Genomic DNA, 22,712 nt, shown 5'->3' with positions numbered 1-22,712 from the left:
AATCTCTGCATCTAGCTCTCTGTCTTCCGCCATTTCTCGTTCTTTCTCATCGCGCCTCTGCCGAATCTCCTTTGTTCTTCTTTCTCGCCTTTTAGATATCTGCTACTAGAGAAATACGCGAGAGATTTCTCTTCTTGCGCCGATCATCCTAGGGAGACGATTTGTTCTCTGGTAATTCTTTGATGTTATTTGTGCAATTTCTTCGTTTTCTAGGGTTCGATTTCGTTATCTTTTTTATATTGTTTTGCTTGGGCTAATATGAAGAACTTCGAGTTTTTAGGAGCTCTCTGTTGTATGTTTCTTATTCTTATGCTTCCTTTCATAGATGATGAATTTTTTGGGGGTTTTTGGGTGAATTTTTAGGTTTTTAGTACTTATTATTTGCATATATTTCACTATTTTCGTGTATGCCGTTTACCCTGCATTTTTGCGTGAATACTTCTCGGGCTACCTTTTGGTTGCGAAATAGAATTCACTCTTTAGTATATGCATACCCACATGACTTTTGAGGGATGTATACGAAAAATAAAGGACTTGATAGGTGCATAGACGTAAATTGCTAATCTGGAGGGTTTACAGATCAATAAAGATCTTTCTTTGGCATCCATTTTGTGTTTTATTCCGTCTGTATCTATTTTGCTAGATTGAGTAAAATTCCGTCACCCCTTTTGATTTTGCAGTGTAGTCAGATGGCATATTATTTAAATGACGATTTAGAATACATTGATGCTGACTACTTCGACATGGTTGAGTTCGAGGATGATGGGTTTGAGATGAATAGGCATCAAGAGGAAGCGCATGAAGCCGGCCTGGATTGTGATGCTGGTCTGGATGATGTCGAGGACATGGTATTGCCCTTTTTGGTTGATATCTTCTTGATCTTTTCATGGAAAACATGAATTTTAAGGTTGAAATAATTTATGAATTGATCAGACTAAGCATAAGAATGATACTTCAGCCTCCGAGTATAGAAACGGAAGCGATATGCAAGGGATACCATGGGAGAGGTTGAACTATACTAGGAAGGGGTATCGCGAGATGAGGCTGAAGCAGTACAAGAACTATGTTAACTTCCCAAGAGCCAACAATGAATTAGAGAAGGTGAGCTTGCAGGCAAATATTTTAACTGGAGCTATTTGGCCTATCATATGTATCAAGTACAATCAGATACTTTTCTGGTCAGAATATGATAACTCTCAGGTTTTATTGCCTTCTGCATAAATATGTGGTACCCCGAGTATGATTGCCTTCTAGAACGATTTATGGAGAATTAATTTCACAAATATGTCCCCAGTTTTTTGGATGCGCAGGCTTTTTATCAAAAAATTTCTATTACACATTGTACTTTTTAAATGATAAAGTTTGTTGGAAAAGAAAACCTCGATGATGACTTTCATCATCGATATTTTCAGGAATGCCAGCAAGTTGAGAAGGGAAGCAAGTTTTATGAGTTCCAATTCAATACGAGGCTTGTCAAGTCAACCATTGTGCATTTTCAGGTACTAATATGAGCAGTCTTCATGACCCTATACTTTTAGTTATCTTTCATTATTGAGCAGTCTTCATGACCCTATACTTTTAGTTATCTTTCATTATTGATCTAGCGAGGAATCAAATGACTTGAGATTAAAACTTTCCACAATTGACTGCATTATTCATCATTCCCCTTTTAAGCAGTAGTAATTTTCATCTTTTGATACTGTGCACAACTCCACAATATATTCTAGTTTTCATGCATGTTTTTACATTTGAGTGCGCTCTTAAGTCTTAGATTAATTTTTCCCTTAGTTGTTAATTAGACTCGACTTAACCTTGATAGAAATTAGTCAAATAACATGCAAACAGTAATTTCCAATTCCAGTCACCTATTCACTGTATTAGAATTATTGCAGATTGGTGTCTCCCAGTGCATCAATTGAAGTGTTATAGATAGACTTTCTCTTGCGCATACCATATTTGAGAAGGTTCTGTGCTGACCCTCTTGGAGGTCCTTAACTTGTTCCCTGATCTACTGAGTGCAGAGGAAGACTGATTAGTCTCCAGACATCAATTGGGTTGGCATTTTAGGATATGTTTATTCATACCTGCTTCTAATGTAAAATGGCTTTTATCTTTTTACTCAGATTGTTCTATTATGTACCTTGATCATTTAGTTTTTGCAGGTTCTCATTACTTAATTATTAATTATTATATGGGAATATATCCATGTGAGCTAGTGCAATTATATCATCAAGCATCATGTGTTGTTGGGGAAGGTAAGACACTACTCAGTTTTACTGGTAGTGTTGATTGGTCAGTAATGTTATGTAGTTTTAATTTCCTTGTTAGATGGCAGTGATAGTTTTAGCATCTTTGCAACTTTTTGGAGCCTTTAACTACGTGCCCTTCACATGTAGTAACTTAAGTAAATGCATGTTTCGTGTTATTATGGTAATGTCTTAGCTTTGAACAATGCGAACTTTTGGAAAAAGTGCATTTGTATCAGAAGTGTGGCTTTCTCTTTCAATTTATTTGTTCCCTGGACTGGGAGCCTGGTGTAAATGTTGTAACTTCGGGGTCACTTCTTGCATGTGTGCTCTTCCATCCATGTTCTATCTTTCTATTTCCCCTCCTTTTTATTTATCAAGTGACACCAGCAGTTAATCCTTTGTTAACTGCACATGATTAATCAGACTGCTTGAGTTCCTGGTTACCGTGAATTTTGATGTCCACGTATCTTCTCATTCTGCAAAGATAGTGAGCATATTACAATTTTCTTTATTAGTTTATATTAATAATGAGGAGGCTTGGTGCTTGCTTCTTTCCTATGGTGTGGTCAAAGTATATGTAAGTGGCATAATATTTACTGCAGACTGCTTATAGATTTTCTGTAGTGCATATCTCACAGTTTTACATGATCAGTGGTGCTATATAGTAATAGTAATATGATTTTATTATTAACCCCTCCTTTGTAGGAGTGGAACACAATATAACATATTCTGCCAGGCAATAAAAGCAGGTGGGAAATGCTTTCTGAGCGGCTGGCACTATAAGAGCACCCTTTTAATATGGTACGGTAGGAAGTTTCATGATCAGTGAGCCACATTGTCAAATAAATCATGCTCCCAAATTTAATAGGCAGGTTTTGGGACATGAACGGGGTTTACCTGACAATTTTTATGTAATATTTTTTCCCTCATTTTTATTATGAGTCTTTCACTGTTCTGAATAGTCGGAGATATTTTTCAAGTGTCTAAATTTGATATATTTGATCTGTTTTGCATGCATATTCAAGTTAAAACTTGTCAAACACTTTTCTCATCTTTTTGTGCTGCAAGATTGATTCTTTGAAGAATTATTATGTGCTATGGTTCGTAATGGATTTAATAAGTTGTTCTGACATTGCTCCATGGTGTTAAGCTTATTTCATTCTAAGTTGACATTGCGCCAAAAACATGTAACAATAGAGGTTACTGCTGAGTGTCGACTGATGGAGACTCTTCGATTTCTGTTGTGGTCAACTTTTAGTTAGGGCGGCATTTTGTTCGAACTAATGTAGTTTCCACAAGACAGTCCTTGAGCATGTCCAGTTAGCTGTTGTAGGTACTAACATTGGGAAGAGATTTACCTACTAGCTACTTGTGTCAATTTTAGATGACTTTTTATGCAGATGTCATAACTCATTTTCATGTCAATTACTTTTGGAACACTATAAATAGGTTGGACATTTAATTGCATCTATCAAAAGTTTATTTCCAAATAAAAGATATGGTCATCAAAGTGTTGGCTTTGTTGATTTTAATTTTACAGGAGGAGCTTGTACCAGATATTTTACATGAGGAGCTTGCACCAGATCTGACATCAGCTAAAAGAGAGTTTCATATTATATCTATAAGTACTAATGATTTTAGTTCTCCTTCATTCATATTGCTTATATGCCTTGTAGAAATGATGCTCACTTAAATTTTAAAGTGTCAGTTAGCGGTAGTATCAGGTTACTATCTGTTCTAGGTGTTCATTTCTTATGTTTGCTTGCTTACATTCTGTTATATATCTAGGTTGTGATAATTTTTAATTCTTGGAAGGCAATTAGTTGTTTTCCTTTCTAGGTCTGAATTTTATTGGCTCCATTCATTCTGTATTTTTAATCACTTCTAAAATTTCTGGCACCATTAACTGTAATGGGGACACAACGATGGAGAAATGATCCTAGGTTTTCATAGGATTATGTCGTTTTCATAGGAAATTGTGGGACATAAATTGGATTAGACGATAAAAAGATCATTTACAAAGTTTGCCAGGTATATAATGACATGTCAGAATGTCAATACATGAGATGGGCACGTACATTTTACTGATAAATTGTATCGAGTACTAAGTCCATTCACCGGAAAAGCCTTTGAAAGTGGATATAGACTTTCTCATGCAATGGGGAAATCAGAATTATTGTAATTAACTGAAATCTGGAACGATAATAGTCCAGTCCTTGTCCAGTTATGGTAGGAAATATGGAAGGTGTACTCTGTGTAGTAATTTTACTTAACAAGGAAGTGTTGTCCTCCATGTAGTCATTTTAGTGTCTCTTTGCACTTATTTTCCGAGAACATGGTCATTTTCAACACATCGGGTTGACCTTCACCGACTGGAATGTGTGTGTTTGCTGCGTCTATGATTTGTTTAGGTGTGGTAATCTCTTAATTGTCATCTTAGATTTTCTTTTGGGATAAATCTCCTTCAGCACATGTCGATTCTTCACAATATCTTAGTTTTTCCCCTGTTTTCACTGGTGGAGATGGTGGGAGTTAGTTGTTTGAATTACTGGGTAATTTAATGAACATTGTCTGAAGTTAGGAAGACTTACTAAGGAAAGATGAGTAAGAACACGTTGCAAATGTATGACTATCTAGGTCTCTCTGCATTTTGTCTTTAGCATGACCCTAGATAAAAATCGCGATCTTATAGGGCCTTTTTCTCTTATTATTTTACTAATGTTTATAACTTTATATCCTGCAACTAGTTGAGAATTTCAGTGTCTAGTCGGTTAAGAACTGCGAGTTGCAACTCTTTCTTGTGATTCTTGGTTAGATTCTCTTTTACAGAGATCGTTTTCCCACTCAGCATAGAAAAGACCAAATACAAGCAAACTACTATTAGTTCCATAACTTGAATTGTATCATGAGTTTGACAATATGAATGTTACTAGGACTATTGTCGCTTTTATCTGTTCTCACCAGTAAATGGACTTTGTTGGATGCAATATAATTTTGGATCTATTATTGCTTCTATCTGTTTTCATCAGTAAATGGACTTTCGTTATATGCATATAGTTTTGTTTTTAAGGCTCTGATAAGTGACTGATATTTGCAGTTGAGGAATTTACTTTGGGCGACTTCGAAGCATGATGTCTACTTGATGCAGAATTACTCAGTTATCCACTGGTCATCACTGCTGCGAAGAGGCAACGAAGTGCTAAATGTTGCACGGCAAACTGTACCAACTCAGGTTCAGAACTTTCTGAGTTTGGCACCAGTTATTTATTTCTTTATTTCCTTAGATTTTCATTTTGTCAAACATGCAGAAGAATCGTGGATCTTCTGCCCGACCATTATCGAGGGTGCAGATCAGCACCATGACTGTAAAAGACAATCTGATGGTGGCTGGTGGCTTTCAGGGTGAACTCATTTGTAAGGTAAAACTGAATATTCCAGTGAGCTTTACCTTTTATAATTCAAATCAGTCTTCACTCTTTAACCTATTAGTTTTGTACCTCACCAGCATATGGATCAATCTGGGGTGGCCTTCTGTACAAATGTAACTGACAATGACAAAGCCATCACCAATGCGGTGGATGTCTATCAATCTTCTAAGTAGGTATCCCTTTTAGTATATTATATGCTTTATCCAATATCATCACTTGACTGGTGTGCTATTTCATCTCTCAGTGGCTCCACTCGGGTGATGACCGCCAATAATGACTGCTGTGTAAGGATCTTCGACACAGAGAGATATAATCTTCTGAATCGTTTATCCTTCTCCTGGTCTGTGAATGTGAGTGATTCTTTCTGATCTTCTTTGGTCTGAATTCTGAATTCATTTCGCAAGTGCTTTAACATGAACAAATTTAAATTATGCAGAATACATCAGTCAGTCCAGATGGCAAGCTACTTGCTATCCTTGGCGATAGTACTGAATGTTTGCTAGCAGATCCGCAGTCGGGTAAGGTAAGTGCTCTGCGCCTTGTGATTCTTGACTCCCTTTTCTCATTTCATGATGTTCCCATGTTACGTGATGAATAACTTTTTCCCATTGTTTGCTCTATATAGGTGATCAGTAGCCTCAAAGGTCACTTGGATTACTCCTTTTCGTCGGCTTGGCACCCCGATGGCCATATCCTGGCCACTGGAAACCAAGACACAACATGTCGGCTGTGGGATGTTCGCAACCTCTCCGAGTCCCTGGCTGTGCTGAAAGGGAGGATGGGAGCAATACGAGGACTGAAATTTTCTTCTGATGGGCGGTTCTTGGCAATGGCGGAGCCAGCGGACTTTGTTCACATATATGATTGTAGGGCGGATTACCTCTGTGCCCAAGAGATTGATCTCTTTGGTGAGATCGCCGGCATATCATTCAGCCCGGATACAGAGGCTCTCTTTGTAGCGATAGCAGACCGGACTTATGGGAGCTTGTTAGAGTTCAGCAGGAGGCGTCAATACTGTTACCTGGATAGCTTCCGATAAATGGGAGGGAAGAGAGGAGCTGGAAATGCCAGTAAATAAACTACTCAAGTCTTCCTTGAAGTTGCTTGTTCCAGTCTTTTTGATGGCTTGTATAGAGAAACTACTCAGCCTTGTGGAAATGCCAGTAAAGAAATATCCGCCCTTTTCTTCCCCTTCACACTTTTTTTTTGGGGAATCACTAGCTCGGTGGAAACGTTTAATAAGTGATTGGATTTGAAGTTTCATTGATTTCAGTGAATATAGGATGAATCTCGGTATAGTATAAAAAGACATCCAATTTGAGATCGAATTTGCAGGAAATTTATTTTTCACTTAAACTTTTCTAGATGTTACTCTTAATTTTGTGGCATTTTTATTGAAGCTCATGATTAAAATAGGACAAATAAGCATAGTAAAATAAATTCCTACCTCGTTTGAATTTCAAACAACATAGTTAGTTCTAGACAATAAAAGATAGATATATTTTATTTTTATTATTTTTCAACGGCAGAATTTATTTCTAGATAAATTTTCTCCAAATAAAATTAATGGAATTTAATCTCAAATTGATTTCGATCGTCTGGATAGTTGTCTGGAAGAAATCCTCCCTGGAAAGGGTCTTTCTGCAGAACTAGATTCGAACATATTTTGGTCTTGTAATACTAAATTATGTCCCATATTGTTACATTCTAAAATCCTGGCTCTAAGTTGGATGATCAGCTAACGTCATGAGTTTCTCACCTTCCTTTTTTCTTTAAAAATTCTCACAAAGAAAGTAATTAAATCTTAGACAGTTTGCATTCGATCTAGATCTAGTTATCTAATGTGACCAGAACTTTCTATCTAATTTATTATTAATCTATTAATTCTGAATATATATATATATATATAAAATTAAGATGGCTTACTTCTCTTCTTAATTGATGTATAAAGAGTTTATAGATACATATGAAAACATATTTTGATTATTTAAGAACTCGAAGATTAGATATAGACCGGATAAAGAGCCAATTCTCCTTGGCAACCAAAACATTAAGATCTCATTAAGCTTTTAGCCAATATACTAAGTTGTATAGTTTAGATTTTAAATTGTGTAATTCACTAAATTATTGCTTCGAACTAAACGTCTCTAAAATATTGGTCTAAGTCATCACGTTGTTGAGTTGCTTCTCTAAGCGATGCGATTGAACCATCAACAAAATTAAGTCATTTAGCTAAGCCACTACCACTACCAAATAATTTTGTTTATAATAATTATTTAAACTTTAAAGTCGTAGTTAATCTCATAATCTCTGTAGTCACGGTGAAGGTAGCTATTGTTATATATATATTTTGACTAAAGGAAGTGAGCATTGTAGTGTTGTTTGGTCCGGTCACGAAGATCCAACGGTGAGGAGACACGAACAAGTTCCATCTGTGGGTATAAATCACACTAGGAGGGACGGAACCGTGCAAGTTAGAGTTTTAGGGTTTTGGTGTCCCGAGAGGAGAGAAGATGAGGCCGATCTTGATGAAGGGCCATGAGAGGCCACTGACCTTCCTCAAGTACAACAGAGAAGGAGATCTCCTCTTCTCCTGCGCCAAGGATCACGACCCCACCGTTTGGTTCGCCGACAACGGCGAGCGCCTCGGTACCTATCGCGGCCACAATGGCGCTGTTTGGTGTTGTGACGTCTCTCGTGAGCTCCCTCATCCCTCCCTTTTCCTGTCTCTCTCCATTTCAACTTCGTATACCAAAGATATGCTTCAAAGCAGTAGTTTTGTTTTGTGTCTATTGTTTTCGTAGCATGTTAGAAGTGATAACGAATTAGACTTTCGTCCTCTGGAACGTATATAGTTAACCGGTCTGTGTGATGCCTAATGTTGCATATGGAAGTTTAGCAGTGATGCATGCTGTGTCAGAAGTAATAGTAAACTAACGATTCATTCTCCTCTTCTGTATCTCTACTGCAATGGATCTGCACTTTGGAAAAAAAATATATATTTGTTTTTGCTATTTTTAGTTTCATTGTCTTGTTGTTATTTATATTATGGTCTTTGTTAACCGCGGGCAATGATCATTATATCCTTATTCTATATGTTTCCATGTTCCTAAGCTTTATGAATGTTTAACATAATCTTGTTGATCCTATTGTTTGTGTAGGTGATTCTACACGCCTAATCACAGGCAGTGCTGACCAGTCAGTGAAACTGTGGAATGTCCAGACAGGAGCCCAACTATATTCTTTTAACTTTGACTCTCCAGCTAGAGCTGTGGATTTTTCTGTTGGTGATAAACTTGCTGTTATCACGACTGATCCATTTATGGGGCATCCATCCACCATTCAAGTGAAACAAATTGCCAGAGATCCTAGTGAACGTATGAGTCATGAATTACTAGTTTTCTCCTGTTATACCTGATGCTTACAATTTCTTTCTCCTTGCTCATTTATGGATTGTGGTGGATTCATATATTTTCATTCTTCACTTGTCATCTAATTCTCTTATCTGTTGCGTCATCTTGTTGCCTTTGATAGTTTGATATGTAAATACTCTACTTCGAGCATATTTGCCACATCTTTTCACATAATTTGAAGCCTTCAATCAAACTTTGTGATATGTAAATATACTAAATTAGTAAATTACATGTTGCTGGAGGTAATGAGTCTGATATTACCTAATAATAATCAATTCTCTTGATGGTCTTTTTTGCTTTTAGCTGGTGTTTAGAATTCAATTTCGGCATGCATACTGATGATGTAATTTTTGCCTGAAGGAGTATGATATACTAGATGAAGAATATAGACAAGTTGCAAAATTTATCGATCATCTTAATAGTTTTTGTCAAATAAATTGCATTTTTGCAGAGACCAGTGAGTCCATGCTTACTATCAAAGGGCCTCAAGGAAGAATAAATAGAGCTGTGTGGGGACCTCTAAACAAGACTATAATAAGTGGTGGTGAAGATGCTGTAATACGTATATGGGATTCTGAGGTATGTTGTGCTTCTTTCAATAGTTTATTATTATCTATTGGCATGTCTGGAATGATCAGCTTTGACATGTTAGATAAACTACCTTCTCGTAAAATGGTTTTGCAATATATATATATATATATATATATATATATAGCTATAGAAGATTGTATATTCTGTGATTTGAATTGCGATGGTATGAAAATAATACATTTACTTGGAAAGATAAGTTGAAGTAACTGATTTTTTCATGCATTTCTTTTGCTTATTTACAGGCTTTCTTCTCACTTTTATTTACATATGCAGACTGGAAAACTGCTGAAGGAATCAGATAAGGAAACTGGTCACCAGAAAATGATATCTTCACTAACAAAATCTGCTGATGGTTCCCATTTCCTGACGGGTTCCTTGGATAAATCTGCCAAGGTGATGACTCAGTTTGGTTATCTGTCTTATTCTTGATTCGAAGTCCTGTTTGACTTTGCTCTTGAGCTTTATTCTTATTTCCTTGGGTATTTTATTTGGTAAGCTCTGGGATTCGAGAACACTGACTCTTATCAAGACGTACGTGACAGAGCGCCCAGTCAATGCTTGTGCAATATCTCCTCTTCTCGATCATGTAAGTATCTGTTTGTTTGATTCTTTTTATTTCTTGTATTTTTGTGAGCATTTGACTATTGTTTCATGCTTCTGCAAAAATCATCATTGTGTTTTTATAGCGCTTGATGACTTTTAGAAGATTTTCAGCTTTTAGGGTCTATTAGAATATTTTCCTGCTAGATCCTCTTGACGTGAGTCTTGGAGAGGTTTGTTGAACATATACCATAAAAAGCTCAAAAAGTGAACTTGGTATTAGATGAGAAGCACAAACAAACAAGAGAAAGAAATCAATAAATGAGGTCTCTCATTAGTTTGAAGATTTTTTTATTCTGAATCTGGTCAATGAATGTTTGTTGTATCATTGTACCTGTTTGCAGATTTTGATCATGAGCTCTAGGCGTTCTTATCAGTTGATTTGTTTGGCTTCTTATATCTTCATTCCTGATATTTAAGTGAATATTGTTCATGTTGGTTTATTTAGGTGGTGATTGGAGGTGGTCAGGATGCATCACATGTCACAACAACTGATCGTCGAGCAGGTAAATTTGAAGCCAAGTTCTTTCACAAGGTGAGCCCTACTTAATTGTCCTCTTTTAAGTTCAACCAGAACTTGGTGCACATTAGTACACCCCTAAGTTCCTAAGCTTGTCAAAATAAACTTGTTTGCTATAAACAGATTCTACAAGAAGAAATTGGAGGTGTGAAAGGCCATTTTGGGCCAATAAATGCTCTAGCATTCAACCCTGATGGACGAAGGTTGTTTCTTCTTTTCTATTTTATATCTCACAATATATATGTTCCCGCACATTCGCCCTTGTGCACTTTTTGTTGACTACATTGGGTCATTGTCTGCATTGTTTATATTACTGTTCTCTTATGCTGGTAATGATAGACATCTAATTGAAGTGTGGTATATTGTGATCTCAAATAACTTCTCAGATGCCTTACATGATGTTTTCTTATATGCAGTGAAAGTAGACCAATTTCTGTAACATTCTGTCATTTTTAAGATATTATTAGATGAAATGGGTTGGCTTCTTATTGTTTCTCCATGTTGGACATTTATTTGAGTGAGACATTGATATTATTGGAAATCCAAAAGCTTTAGTCACTCCTTTGGCTACTAAATGTGCTTCTACTTTTTAGTTCTTAATCTTTTTTTTCAATATTTGTTGTTTGTAGTTGCTAGTGTATTGATGCTCTAAAAGATATGCCTTTATTACAGTGATCTACAATGCCCTAGTGATGTTATGGTGTTTCTTTTCCTCTCCTACTAGATTTTCTGGATTTTGTGGCTCAATGATTGCAGCCAATAATATTGGTGTTATACGCTATTCTAAGAAGTTCACTCCATGTGCTGAAAATTGAAAATATGAGAGCTAGATTTTCATTATGGTGTTAGTGACTTTCTATATCTTTCCGATTGATTTTCCTTTTGTGGATTTTGTGGCTCAATGATTGCAGCCGATGTTGGTGATATACGCTATTCTAAGAAGTTCAGTCCTTGTGCTGACAATTGAGAATATGAGAGCTAGAATTTTGTTATGGTGTTTCTATACCTTTCCCTTTTCTTTTATGTGGATCTTGTGGCTCAATGATTACAGCCAATAATACTGGTGATATACGCTATTCTAAGAGGTTCAGTCCTTGTGCTGACAAATGAGAATATGAGAGCTAGATTTCTGTCCTAATTTCCTAGCTTGGGACTACTGAAACTGTACTGTGGCACTTTGATCAATTTAACATGTTTACAGTTTTAACAATGCGGTAAGACTTCTATGAATGACAATAGGATTTCCATGTTTTAATTTGACTTTTTCAAAACAGAGACATGCTAAAACCACAAGATGAAAGCCTTTATAGATCTGATATTTTATTCTTATTTGCTATTTAGTATCATTATATGTGATTACTTTAGTATTGGTTAACTTTATCATACTACCCTTTTTACTGGAGCAGAAGACTTTCAAGTTATGATAGGTTGGTATTCATCATTTATTACCTGTTCTATGCAGAACACTAATTTCAATATATGTTACTTGACTTTTAATTTCCATGTTTTAATTTGACTTTTTCAAAACAGAGACATGCTAAAACCACAAGATGAAGCCTTTATAGATCTGATATTTTATTCTTATTTGCTATTTAGTATCATTATATGTGATTACTTTAGTATTGGTTAACTTTATCATACTACTCTTTTTACTGGAGCAGAAGACTTTCAAGTTATGATAGGTTGGTATTCATCATTTATTACCTGTTCTATGCAGAACACTAATTTCAATATATGTTACTTTTTTTTCTTTTATGATGTATCTGCTGATACATTTTTTTCAATTATGTCAGATTTTAAATGCCGTATTTCTTTACCTTCTCTATTTTGCTTCTGGTTTCTGTGGCTCAATGATTAACAGCCAATCATATTGGCAATATACGCTATTCTGAGAAAGTTTCAGTTTTGTGCTGACAATGGAGAATATGAGAGCTACTTTGTCTTTCTTTTCAAATTCTTGGCTAGGACCCCCTGATTTTACTCTCGCTCTTTGACCTTTTAACCTGTTTACAGTTCTGTTACTTTACTAATACGAACAGGAAAGTTTTCAATGTTTTATTTTTTTTCACGGGCTGGAAACAATCGGATCCATCCTTCCTCAGACGTTTGCTTTTTTCTAGTCATGATGGTCCTATTATTCTTTGGATGCTGAAACTGGAGAGTTTCAATTCTCTTCTCAGTACGCCTTCCTGTATTGTTTACCTTCTGATTCTTCTGGACAGTTTTTCAAGTGGTGGTGAAGATGGTTATGTAAGGCTACATCACTTTGACCCCGACTACTTCAACATCAAGATGTAATTCCAGTTTACATGCTTCAGAAGGTACACCATATTTATTTCAACTCCCCTTAATTTTGCTTGTGCTCAGTAATATGATAAGAGTTCCAGATACATCATCTTCTTCCCTTTCAGGTGATCGCTTTGGTCTAGGAGTTTTGAGAATATCTTGTCTCATTACATTTTGACTTGCGATGGAAATGGATTTTTTGGCACTTGAAGCCGAGCTATGCTGCAGTGCAAGCAATAAACAAGAGCGGAAGCTACTTGGTGGTGTAAAATTATTACTGCACTTCTCCTGATACTGATGACCTCTCACGACTCAAAATTTCCAACTGAACATAGGTAAATCTTGTGTATCTAACAAATAAAGCTTCTGGACATTGAGATTGGGCTGTTGTCTGGACTGGCCATGTAGCTGCTTTAACTTACCTGAGTCAAATACGGTGGTGAGTATGTGCTGTCTTGGGATGATTAAAATGCAGGATGCAAGGATATCAATTTATGGGCTTTAAAATCAACAATATGAAGCACTGCATTCCTTTTCTCATGTTTATGAAGGATAGTACTAGTTCTTTGCTTCATACATGAGCTCATCTGGAGACCTGTTTGGCTGAGACTTACATAGATCTTAGATTACTTTATATGGTCTACAATGTTGTACTTCCCTAGACTTTGCTGTTGAACGGCTGCTGCTCTTATAATAGTGGAAAGGACTCATCTTGTGTAGTCGCTTAACCACACAGGCACAAGATTCTTATATATCTAGGTTTTCAAAGCTACTTTGGACTTGCTTGGCTTCTCTCCAGAGCCTGGTCAGCTAAACCTATTTCTTCCTAAACTTTGCTCCAATTGGCTCTTGTATGTATTCGTCTTCGGCGGCATAATTTTTCCAAGAGCTTCATTTATAAGCCAAGTAAGAAATCTAAGCAACCTATATAATGAATAAGGTGATAGATACATGGTCACCTTGTCAGTAAAAATGGCAGAAAAATTCATATGCCTTGGAGCCTCATTCATAACATACGGTGCGCATCGAAGATTCTCTCTCGTCGCGGACTAATAACGAATAGAGGCAGGCAGGAACTCCGAGGTGGAAGAAGATACAACCCTCCTTGAGGCATCCCCTCATTCTTATTCTTAGCAGCAATGGAACTCGGGCCGAACGGCGAGGCGATGAGTGGGTGTTCGCATAACCCACCGGCTCAAATAAAGTATCTCCCGACGGTCCAACGTCGGTCCATTGTTTCAAGGACAAGGACAAGTCAATAAGGCCAGTAGTCTTATAAACGTATCAATGAAAGAAGTAGGGGGGGAGGGGGGGCTTTAGGTGGTGGTGGGGGGGTCCCACGTAGAGTTAAATACTTTGAGATGTGATTCTTCTTAAGTTCATGTAATCTCTTAAGAAAAGGAATCACGGAAATTCTTGGATATTCAAAATTTTTTTTTTTAAATTGATTCAAAAGATAGTTTGATGGCCTACTTCTTCTCAGGCAACGACGGAGAAAAGTTACTCGACTTTCCAACTTCCAAGCAATAGTTTGATGGCCTTCTACCTCTCATTCTCTTTTGAGGAGGAAAAGACATTACTGCCCTTTATGGAGATATAGCAAAAATCATGCATAATGTCCACGAAGACGCATATACTCTTTGCACTCACTCGTGTGAGCTGCAAATATATATGTACATATAATAATATAGGAGATTGCGATACATAGAGAAAAGGGGCTTTTTGGTCATTTGCTTAACAATTTCATATTAAATTATCTTAGGAACATTCCCTCCCCGCGATTGTCTCCTGTGCAAAAAGAAGAAAGAAAGAAATATATATATATATATATTATTAGAATATCCGCACTGTGCATCCAACGGTTTAGATCAACCGCCTTATTTTTTAGCTACCTCACCAAAAAAAATACCAAGCTCAGTCTCTTCTACTATTAACATAATTTTTTATCAACATAACCCCTCACAAACTCTAAAATGATTTAAAAGTCCTACAACATTACTACATTATAGACTTGTAGTATTATACATAGTCCACCACTTCACTGTTAAATTTTGTGCAAGACGCTACACAGAGACCAATACATCGTCTCTATAAATACATAAACCTCTCTTTTCTCTTCTCCTCTCTTGCATGCCATACCGACTCCTCTCCCAAAGGTTAGAATGGAGGCCCCAATCCGATCCCAATTCCCCACTGCATCTGTCATCTATTCTGCGATCTGGGTCTTCTTCCTTTAGCTTTGTTAGATCCCAATCTGTCTTCTTTTTTTTCGCCATTTTTTTTAGATTTTCTTTTGGGGGGGATTTTTTGGTTGGTTTTTTTTTTGGGGCCATGAAGCTGGAGAAGCAGGCGGAGAAGGAGATGGAGATGTTAGTGAATGAGATCCTAACATCGCCTCCTATCCATCGCCGCCGTCATGGTTCCAATGCCATTGATGATGACATGCTCATGCACCAAAATCACGGTCATGGGTATGGATATGGCCATGGCCATGGTAGTGCTCACGCATGTTGGTCCCCGGAACCGATGATCTCGGATGGGTCATCGTCGGCTTCGAGCTCGCTCTCTGGGACGCCCTCCCCGGGGGGCGATGACGTGACGTGCCGCTCTCCCTTCCTGGGACGGCATCCCACCGCCGAGGAAGAGTTTGTCCTGGCGAGGAAGCTTAGCTCCATGTATCTCGGGGATCTGATGCCCACATCTGTTTTGATGCAAAACCCAATTGACCCTTCTCGGATTTACACTAATTATGGCAATAATCTTGGCATGCCTCAATTCTCTGGCTTTGGAGAATCCCTGTTGTTTGATTCAGGTAACGTGCCACCCTTTTCTGGGTTGCAGAAGAAGTGCTCTGTTGATGCTAATTATAGATTGGAAGGTCCAGCATCATATCCAATTGGAAACTTGAATGGAATGGAAGCATTTGGTGTTGATGGTGTTCTGGGTAGAAACTGTTACAATAGGGGTGGTGGATGCTTTCCTTCCTTCAATTCTGAAGATTTCATGTTTTCCAATAGAATAGGTATTTCAGAACTCAATGCTGTGAATTCAGCAGGACTCCACAATGCAGGGCTTTCGAGGCTAGCTTACGACATTCCCATGTCAAATAAATTCTCTGGGTTATCCGTGGATATCTGGGATTCTCAATTACCAATGATGAGAAACCGGCACAATATTGAGGCCTTTGGATATGAAGATAGCTTAATTATACAAGGGAAGGAACTGCAATATGTGGGAAAAGAAGCGTTTGATCATACAAAGATGAGAAAGAGTTTACAGTTAAAAGATCAATTGTATTTAAGAGGAAAACCTGTTGTAAGCAATGAGAGTGGACGCAGCTTAGGAAGCCCTAAGCTTCCTTTATCTCCAGTTTTGTCGATCAAGTATGAAAATCTGATGGGTGTAAAAGGGTATATGTACTACATTGCAAAGGACCAGCATGGTTGTCGGTTCTTGCAGCAAAAATTTGATGAAGGGAAGCATCAGGTGGATTTGATATTTAATGGGATCATCAATCATGTGGTAGAGCTAATGGTGGATCCATTTGGAAATTATCTCATGCAGAAGCTATTAGATGTATGCACTGAAGAACAAAGGATGACGATTGTCCGTGCGTTGACAGAAGATCGAGCTAATCTTGTCAGAATATCTCTTAACATTCATGGGTAATGCTGGAACAGATGATATATTACTTTCTACCATTATATAATGTGTTCTTTCTCTTCTTCTTCTTCTTTTCTTTTTTGTCTTGTTACTAGTCTGTGGCCAACTTTTGCTGGAGTTTGATGTCTTCTTCTTGTTTAGCCATTGATCTAGTCTAAAGGACCCCTATACTTTTCAGGACAAGAGCAGTGCAAAAGTTGATAGAGACTCTTAAAAGCAAGCAACAGATTTCTCTGGTTATTTCAGCCCTGCAGCCAGGTTTTCTTGATCTCATGAAAGATCTTAATGGAAATCATGTGGTGCAACGTTGCTTGCAATCTTTCACAGCAGAAGATAATAAGGTATAGGTTATGATTTCAAATATTTATAGTTTTATCATATGCTTTTCCAGTTAAGGCAGCATGATGCAAAGTATCTGAAAATTGGCTAGTTAACTTGTTCATTGTGCTTCATTTCTTAAGTCTGCTTGCCTTTCTAAAGCAATTCAGCAATTACTTTGATAGCATGCAAATGTATTAGATGAACTGGATTCTCTAATCACATTCTTCAATTATGTTTGCATGAAATTAAATTACTAGAGAGGAGCATATAAAGAACTGGTAGCATTATGAATCTGAAAGTTAAAATACATCCTTTGTATTACAGCTCATCTGGGTTATATCAGCACCCTGTGTGCATGTATGCTTTCTTATATCATTAAATTATGGGACCTTAAATAACTAGTTAACTATTAGGTACATGGAGACACTATACACACAAACACACAACTATGGATATTCTGTAATTTTGTCTAGTATTTCAATATATGAAAAGGGTGGAAGCTCTATACTTCTACATGTATCATGTAAAAAATGTAATGATTAATGGTATGAGATACAAAAGATAGAATAGTTAGTTAGTTAGTTAGTTAGTTAATTACCATGATGATCGCTGGTTTTCTGGGGCAAGTAAGAGGATGGTGAATAGGAGAGATCTTAATCTGTTAGTTCGGTTTAGTCACTTAGTATCATGGCAGGAAGTATTTGAAACCCGAACTTATATTCTTTTCATGCAATGTTGGGGAAACTTGCATTGCATTTCACTCGAAAAGTACACGACCATCTTTTATATAGATCTCTAACTCAGAAGGATAGGCTACTTGTGCATTAATTTCAAGCTTATCTGGTCAGAAAAGATAAATTTGGATTCAAAAGCTAACATTTTGATGTGTTATCTCCAAGCATATACAGGTTTCATTTCTTGGTAATGCCATGATACTGTCATATCAATTTGTATTGAATAGAAAGATACCTTAGACATGACAGATAAAACTTGGTTGTCATGATAGGAAAGTATAAGTACCTCAGCCTGATGTTCCATTGTTTCGAGTACTTTATCGTTTAATATGATAACTAGTGTTTGTTGAATGCAATACCGAATTCATGTAGAAACACTTTAGTATCAAATATGTTCATATATGTAATGTGAGTACTCTTATGGCCAAATAAGAATATCATATATCTCAACCATTCTACCTCCTTGGTTTTCTTGTTGAGCATCTTCCTGGCCACCTCTTACTAACAACTACAAATATTTGATTCAAGCTTAATCTAAGTCAGATAGGGGTGTAAACGACCCGAGCTTGAGCAAGTTGGGCTCAGCTTGGCTCGGCTCGGCTTGACAGCCAAATTTTGCTGGCTCGAGCTCGATTCGAGCCGGAAAAGTGTATATAATAATAATAATAATAATAATAATAATAATAATAATAATAATTTTATCGAGTGAGCAGACTCTAGCTCATGAGCCGACGAGCTTTTTGACAGCTTTTAAGTCAGACATCAAAAGCACATGTACTTGGAGCCTTAGTCTATTATTATTATGTAAGCCTATCTAGACCATCTAAATTGTTCCTTTGGCTTAATTATCACTCAATGCTTCTCGCAATTCTCTTTTCATGTATATGTAACTAAGTTTGACCATATGTAAATTAAAGTGAATTAGTTTCCAGAGTTCATTTGAACATGCAAGATAAATCTGTAACGTCTTTGCTTTATTTTCATCTTATTTAAGACACCTTCTTTCCGTGCTTTTTGGTTCTTGGAAGTAAAGGTAACCAACATGTTTATTATGGAACTTGTTTACATTGTTATTATTAGTTAAATTTATCTTAGTACTTTCTTATGGTTACAATGAATATTCAACATTTTTCTAGTTTTGATTCTTTCAGATTTCCTATATGGTCAGACAGTCTGCAACGATTTTTATTTTAGCTATTCTATTTGTAAAAGAATTCTCAAAAGGTGAAAGATTAGGATGGAAGTGTATGTGGAACTGCGAAAGTACTTGTAATTCAGAGAAATTGTCCGTAAAAAAGTTACCAAGGTTGAAACTTTTTGAAATCAACAAAAGTAGAATCAGAATATTATTAAGATCACAAAATGGTGAATTGTGACGATACATACATAGGTCTTATTTTCTTTCTTGTATGGCATCAACGGTAGTAGAGGACCTAAACAGCTAGATGGCCAACCTTCTTTGACTGCGTTCTGTTTCCTTTTCTGTTGATCTTCTTATGCTGGCCTTATGTTTGCGTGATCTTAATCCTTCCATAATCTTTCTATACAGGAAATACTGCACAACTTACCATAGTGTAAGACTTTCTGGTTAACTAAAAGGAAAATACCATAAAGTATAACCAAAACTAGGACTCGTGTAGTTCTGAGATAATGGAGATCTTTTTTATGTGTTAATCTTGTTTCTTCAAATTTTCATTACTAACATAAGCCATTCTGTACAGGTTATTTATGATGCTGCTGCTATTAATTGTGCTGATATTGCAACACATCGTCATGGTTGTTGTGTCCTGCAACGTTGCATAGCTCATTCTACCGGTGAACATCGATCAATGTTGATTGGAGCAATCTCTGCTAATGCATTTCAACTAGCTCAAGACTCATTTGGGTAAAAGACATCCCAATCTAAATGCTACTGACTTTTTGTCTATTTAGCTGAAGCATGCCAACCGTGAATCTGATTGTCTGTTGTTATCTATAAAAATCTAGTGTTATTATAGTTTGATACTGCTTTATCTAGAGGTTAGTAGGATTCACAGGGAGGAAAAGAAAATTCTTGTTTTCTCCATGTCAGTTTAAGGTATGCCTCTTCAAATTTCAACTTGAATCATGTATTCTTTCTTTCTCCATTACATTGTCTTCTAGAGTCAGCTATGGCACCTGTTGTTAATGGGGTAAGGTGACATATGCAAGACCTCTTTAGAACCTACATTGGCAGGCACATTTGCACTCTGATGCTGTGGCAATAATGTGCTTATGTTAGACCTCTCTATACTTATTTCTGTCGGTCTACAATGAAGTTCCTTCCAAGACGGTTCATTAAAGATTAGGTCTTTTTTTTCAAGTTTATTAGTTGCAGTTATTTCTACTCCCTATCCACATGCACGCTTTTCAATAAAACTGTTGGCAGTGATGCTCAAGTCATGTTGACCCTCTAGCTTGGAGACCTTGGGTGAAGATGTTCTGACTTCTGAAAAATATATCCTGTTAACATATTTTCTGCTACATGCTTCTCAGTTATTTACCAGAGTGGCCATTTAATGCCAGAGGCTTCTAGTGTGAGTGTATGACGTCCTAAAGCTCTTTGCTTATGGCATGTAACAGTATGTCTAGAAGTTCTATTTATTTGAGCATCCATAAGCTCTTCGCTACTACAATTTTCTACCCATTGAAAGGAAGTTTTGAAATACAGATGCTTGCAACCACATTTCAAATTTCTTATTCTAATAATTACTGTTTCATTCTGTTCATTCTTGTCTTTTCCTTGTTTAAAGATAGTTTACTTGAATATCTGTGGCCATTGATGTTCTAATACCAGATTTTGGCATGTTAATTGTATCAAATAAGAAGATTATATCTGTACATCCATCCTTCTAGCACCAATAGAAACCAAAAGATAAAAGAATAATATGCAACAAAAAGGAATTCTCGTTTATGTCTGATCTTTGAAAGGAGGATTTATGTGCTGTTCACAGCATCTCCTTCCACTTTTGCCATATGATGCAGATAATCTTTCAGTGTGGAGAAGTTTTGGTGTTATTCGTGTTGTTTTAGTATTTGATGTGTATCCTGATTCCTGAGTGGTTTGTTGATGGCATGTAAAACCTAATTTAGTAACAAGTGGAGGTCTATGTAGTTGCTGCTATTTCTAGCATGCATAAACAGTTTTTGTTTTTGTAGATAGGCTGCTGGTTACAACAGTGGCTTGAGATTTTCTGCATTGGAGTATGAAAGACAATGTAATTATAACTTCGGTTGGTGGCATATGGTAAACTGTGGAATCACATGCAACACTGGGGATTTTAAATTTTTAGAACATGGATTCCTAAGAAGGGCATTTATGACAAAGAACCATATTACTGCTTGTTATTCAGATTTCACTAAAACCATAGTTTTTTTTTCCTTCTATATTATTACAACACGTGATTGTCTAGACTCTAGAGGATTTTGACTGTGATGACTTTAATATCTGATATGTTTCTTGGTATAAGTTGTTTATTCACTGAATTGAAAAACATTGTAGTGTAACTCCTACAATTGCTATTTCAGTGACAACTCTTTGATCTCCCTCTCTTTTCTTTATTTTTTTTGTACGTCCAGAAATTATGTTGTTCAATATGTCCTAGACTTAGAAATTCCATCAGCACTTGCAATTTTGGCAACTCAATTTGAAGGAAAATATATCGAGCTCTCTATGCAAAAGTTCAGCAGCAATGTGGTGGAGAAGTGCCTCAAGGTTTTCACAGAACATGACAAGGCTACTATCATCCTCGAACTGCTCTCCATGCCTCAGTTTGAGCAGTTATTGCAAGACCCTTATGCAAACTATGTAATCCAATCTGCTCTTCAAAATTCCAAGGTGAATATCACACTACAATCAAACCCACCCACCCCTGAATATGTTGTGTTGCCGTCCAGTCTCACATTTCTAATGGTCTTTTGGTTTGTAGGGTTCCCTCCATACTGTGCTGGTCGAAGCTATCCGTCCTTATGCAGAAGTCCTTCGCACCAGCCCATATTGTAAGCGGATCTTCTCTAAATCCCCATTAAAGAAGTGATGTACACTCTAGGATGGCGTGAAGCTCCATGCCTAGCAGTTAGTTTCATGCGACTTTGAGCTCCAGCTATATGTAAGGTGTTACCCTTACAATTTGCGTTCCAAGGAGCTTGAAATGATTAGGTTGTAGACTTGTAAAAATAAGCATTTTTTGCTTGTGAATGCTAAACTATGTATGTTCTGTAATATCCTTCTATTTTTGTTGCCCAGACTAATTATAGCCCTCCATGGATCTGGTTGTACAGTGTAACGACAATAACTTCTGTCGGCTTTTGATAAGATATATGGTATAGATGTTCCATCTTTTCTACCATACTTGTTCTTTGGTGAAAACTGAGATTTAGCTCATTTAAACCGAGTTACAGCCAACAGCATGTAACTCCAATTCACTAGTTCAGCTTGCTGTTGGTTGTTGACTGTAACTCCAATTCAAGACCAAAAGATTAATACAGTTTTTTTTTTTTTGAATAGCTAGCTATATTAAGCTGACCTATCCGCTTGCCGGGATAAAGGCCTCCTCCAAAATAAGGTTACATAATTCCAGGGGTAATGGATCCGTCGGCCCAAGCCTAACAGACCCCAAACTCCTCTTTCCACATTTGGACAGCTGACCCTTTTCTGCATGATTCGGACTAACTCCAGTGAGTCGGATTCAACCTCCACCTTAGCGTAGCTCGCAGCAAGTCGCGGTCCCAACCGGAAGGCGTGCCCCTCGGTTCGTAGTGTCGACTTGCCGGCGGACGGTTCCCATGCTGCTGCTACCAAGGTACCATCCGCTGGCCTTATTACAGCCCCCGCCCCTCCGAGACGATCCACCCCGGAGAAAGCTCCATCCATGTTGACCTTGATCCAT

At 37.0% G+C, this 22,712-nt stretch overlaps 3 protein-coding genes and 4 non-coding genes across 17 annotated transcripts; all 7 read left to right on the top strand.

The window, feature by feature from the left end:
* Positions 1-32: 32 nt before the first annotated feature.
* LOC140785951 (uncharacterized WD repeat-containing protein C2A9.03-like) lies at positions 33-7,005 on the top strand. Of its 11 annotated transcripts, XM_073134083.1 has the most exons (10): positions 33-171; positions 681-848; positions 934-1,101; positions 1,413-1,499; positions 5,347-5,481; positions 5,558-5,668; positions 5,755-5,846; positions 5,922-6,027; positions 6,114-6,200; positions 6,303-7,005. In XM_073134083.1, the coding sequence occupies exons 2-10, from the start codon at positions 690-692 to the stop codon at positions 6,714-6,716; spliced, it is 1,359 nt and encodes a 452-aa protein (XP_072990184.1). In that variant the 5' UTR covers positions 33-171; positions 681-689; the 3' UTR covers positions 6,717-7,005. The 11 variants fall into 11 exon arrangements, with proteins under 11 accessions (XP_072990184.1, XP_072990187.1, XP_072990185.1 ...); XM_073134086.1 differs by lacking the exons at positions 33-171; positions 681-848; positions 934-1,101; positions 1,413-1,499 and adding exons at positions 1,523-2,054; positions 2,163-2,255; positions 2,955-3,160; XM_073134091.1 differs by lacking the exons at positions 33-171; positions 681-848; positions 934-1,101; positions 1,413-1,499 and adding exons at positions 1,525-2,255; positions 2,955-3,050; positions 3,790-3,874.
* Positions 7,006-8,129: 1,124 nt separating this feature from the next.
* LOC140786848 (eukaryotic translation initiation factor 3 subunit I-like) lies at positions 8,130-13,839 on the top strand. The gene is made up of 9 exons (XM_073135538.1): positions 8,130-8,374; positions 8,839-9,054; positions 9,542-9,669; positions 9,955-10,074; positions 10,178-10,267; positions 10,730-10,816; positions 10,925-11,004; positions 13,024-13,122; positions 13,213-13,839. Exons 1-8 carry the CDS (start codon positions 8,191-8,193, stop codon positions 13,097-13,099), a joined length of 981 nt encoding a protein of 326 aa, XP_072991639.1. The 5' UTR covers positions 8,130-8,190; the 3' UTR covers positions 13,100-13,122; positions 13,213-13,839.
* LOC140787839 (small nucleolar RNA U54) lies at positions 11,542-11,629 on the top strand. Its single transcript, XR_012108910.1, has one exon. It is a non-coding gene; the product is annotated as a small nucleolar RNA U54 (small nucleolar RNA).
* Positions 11,697-11,781, top strand: LOC140787842 (small nucleolar RNA U54). Its single transcript, XR_012108913.1, has one exon. It is a non-coding gene; the product is annotated as a small nucleolar RNA U54 (small nucleolar RNA).
* On the top strand, positions 11,837-11,924 carry LOC140787838 (small nucleolar RNA U54). Its single transcript, XR_012108909.1, has one exon. It is a non-coding gene; the product is annotated as a small nucleolar RNA U54 (small nucleolar RNA).
* Positions 12,646-12,735, top strand: LOC140787841 (small nucleolar RNA U54). Its single transcript, XR_012108912.1, has one exon. It is a non-coding gene; the product is annotated as a small nucleolar RNA U54 (small nucleolar RNA).
* A 1,361-nt stretch (positions 13,840-15,200) lies between the features above and the next one.
* Positions 15,201-22,172, top strand: LOC140785581 (uncharacterized). Its single transcript, XM_073133487.1, has 5 exons — positions 15,201-16,752; positions 16,929-17,091; positions 19,527-19,690; positions 21,403-21,661; positions 21,753-22,172. The coding sequence occupies exons 1-5, from the start codon at positions 15,218-15,220 to the stop codon at positions 21,858-21,860; spliced, it is 2,229 nt and encodes a 742-aa protein (XP_072989588.1). The 5' UTR covers positions 15,201-15,217; the 3' UTR covers positions 21,861-22,172.
* Positions 22,173-22,712: the final 540 nt, after the last annotated feature.

The sequence above is a fragment of the Typha latifolia genome, chromosome 4, assembly GCF_019914945.1.
Source record: "Typha latifolia isolate L0001 chromosome 4, TyphaL0001v2, whole genome shotgun sequence".
Classification (NCBI taxonomy): Eukaryota; Viridiplantae; Streptophyta; class Magnoliopsida; order Poales; family Typhaceae; genus Typha; species Typha latifolia.
This window is presented reverse-complemented; position numbering and strand designations above follow the sequence as displayed.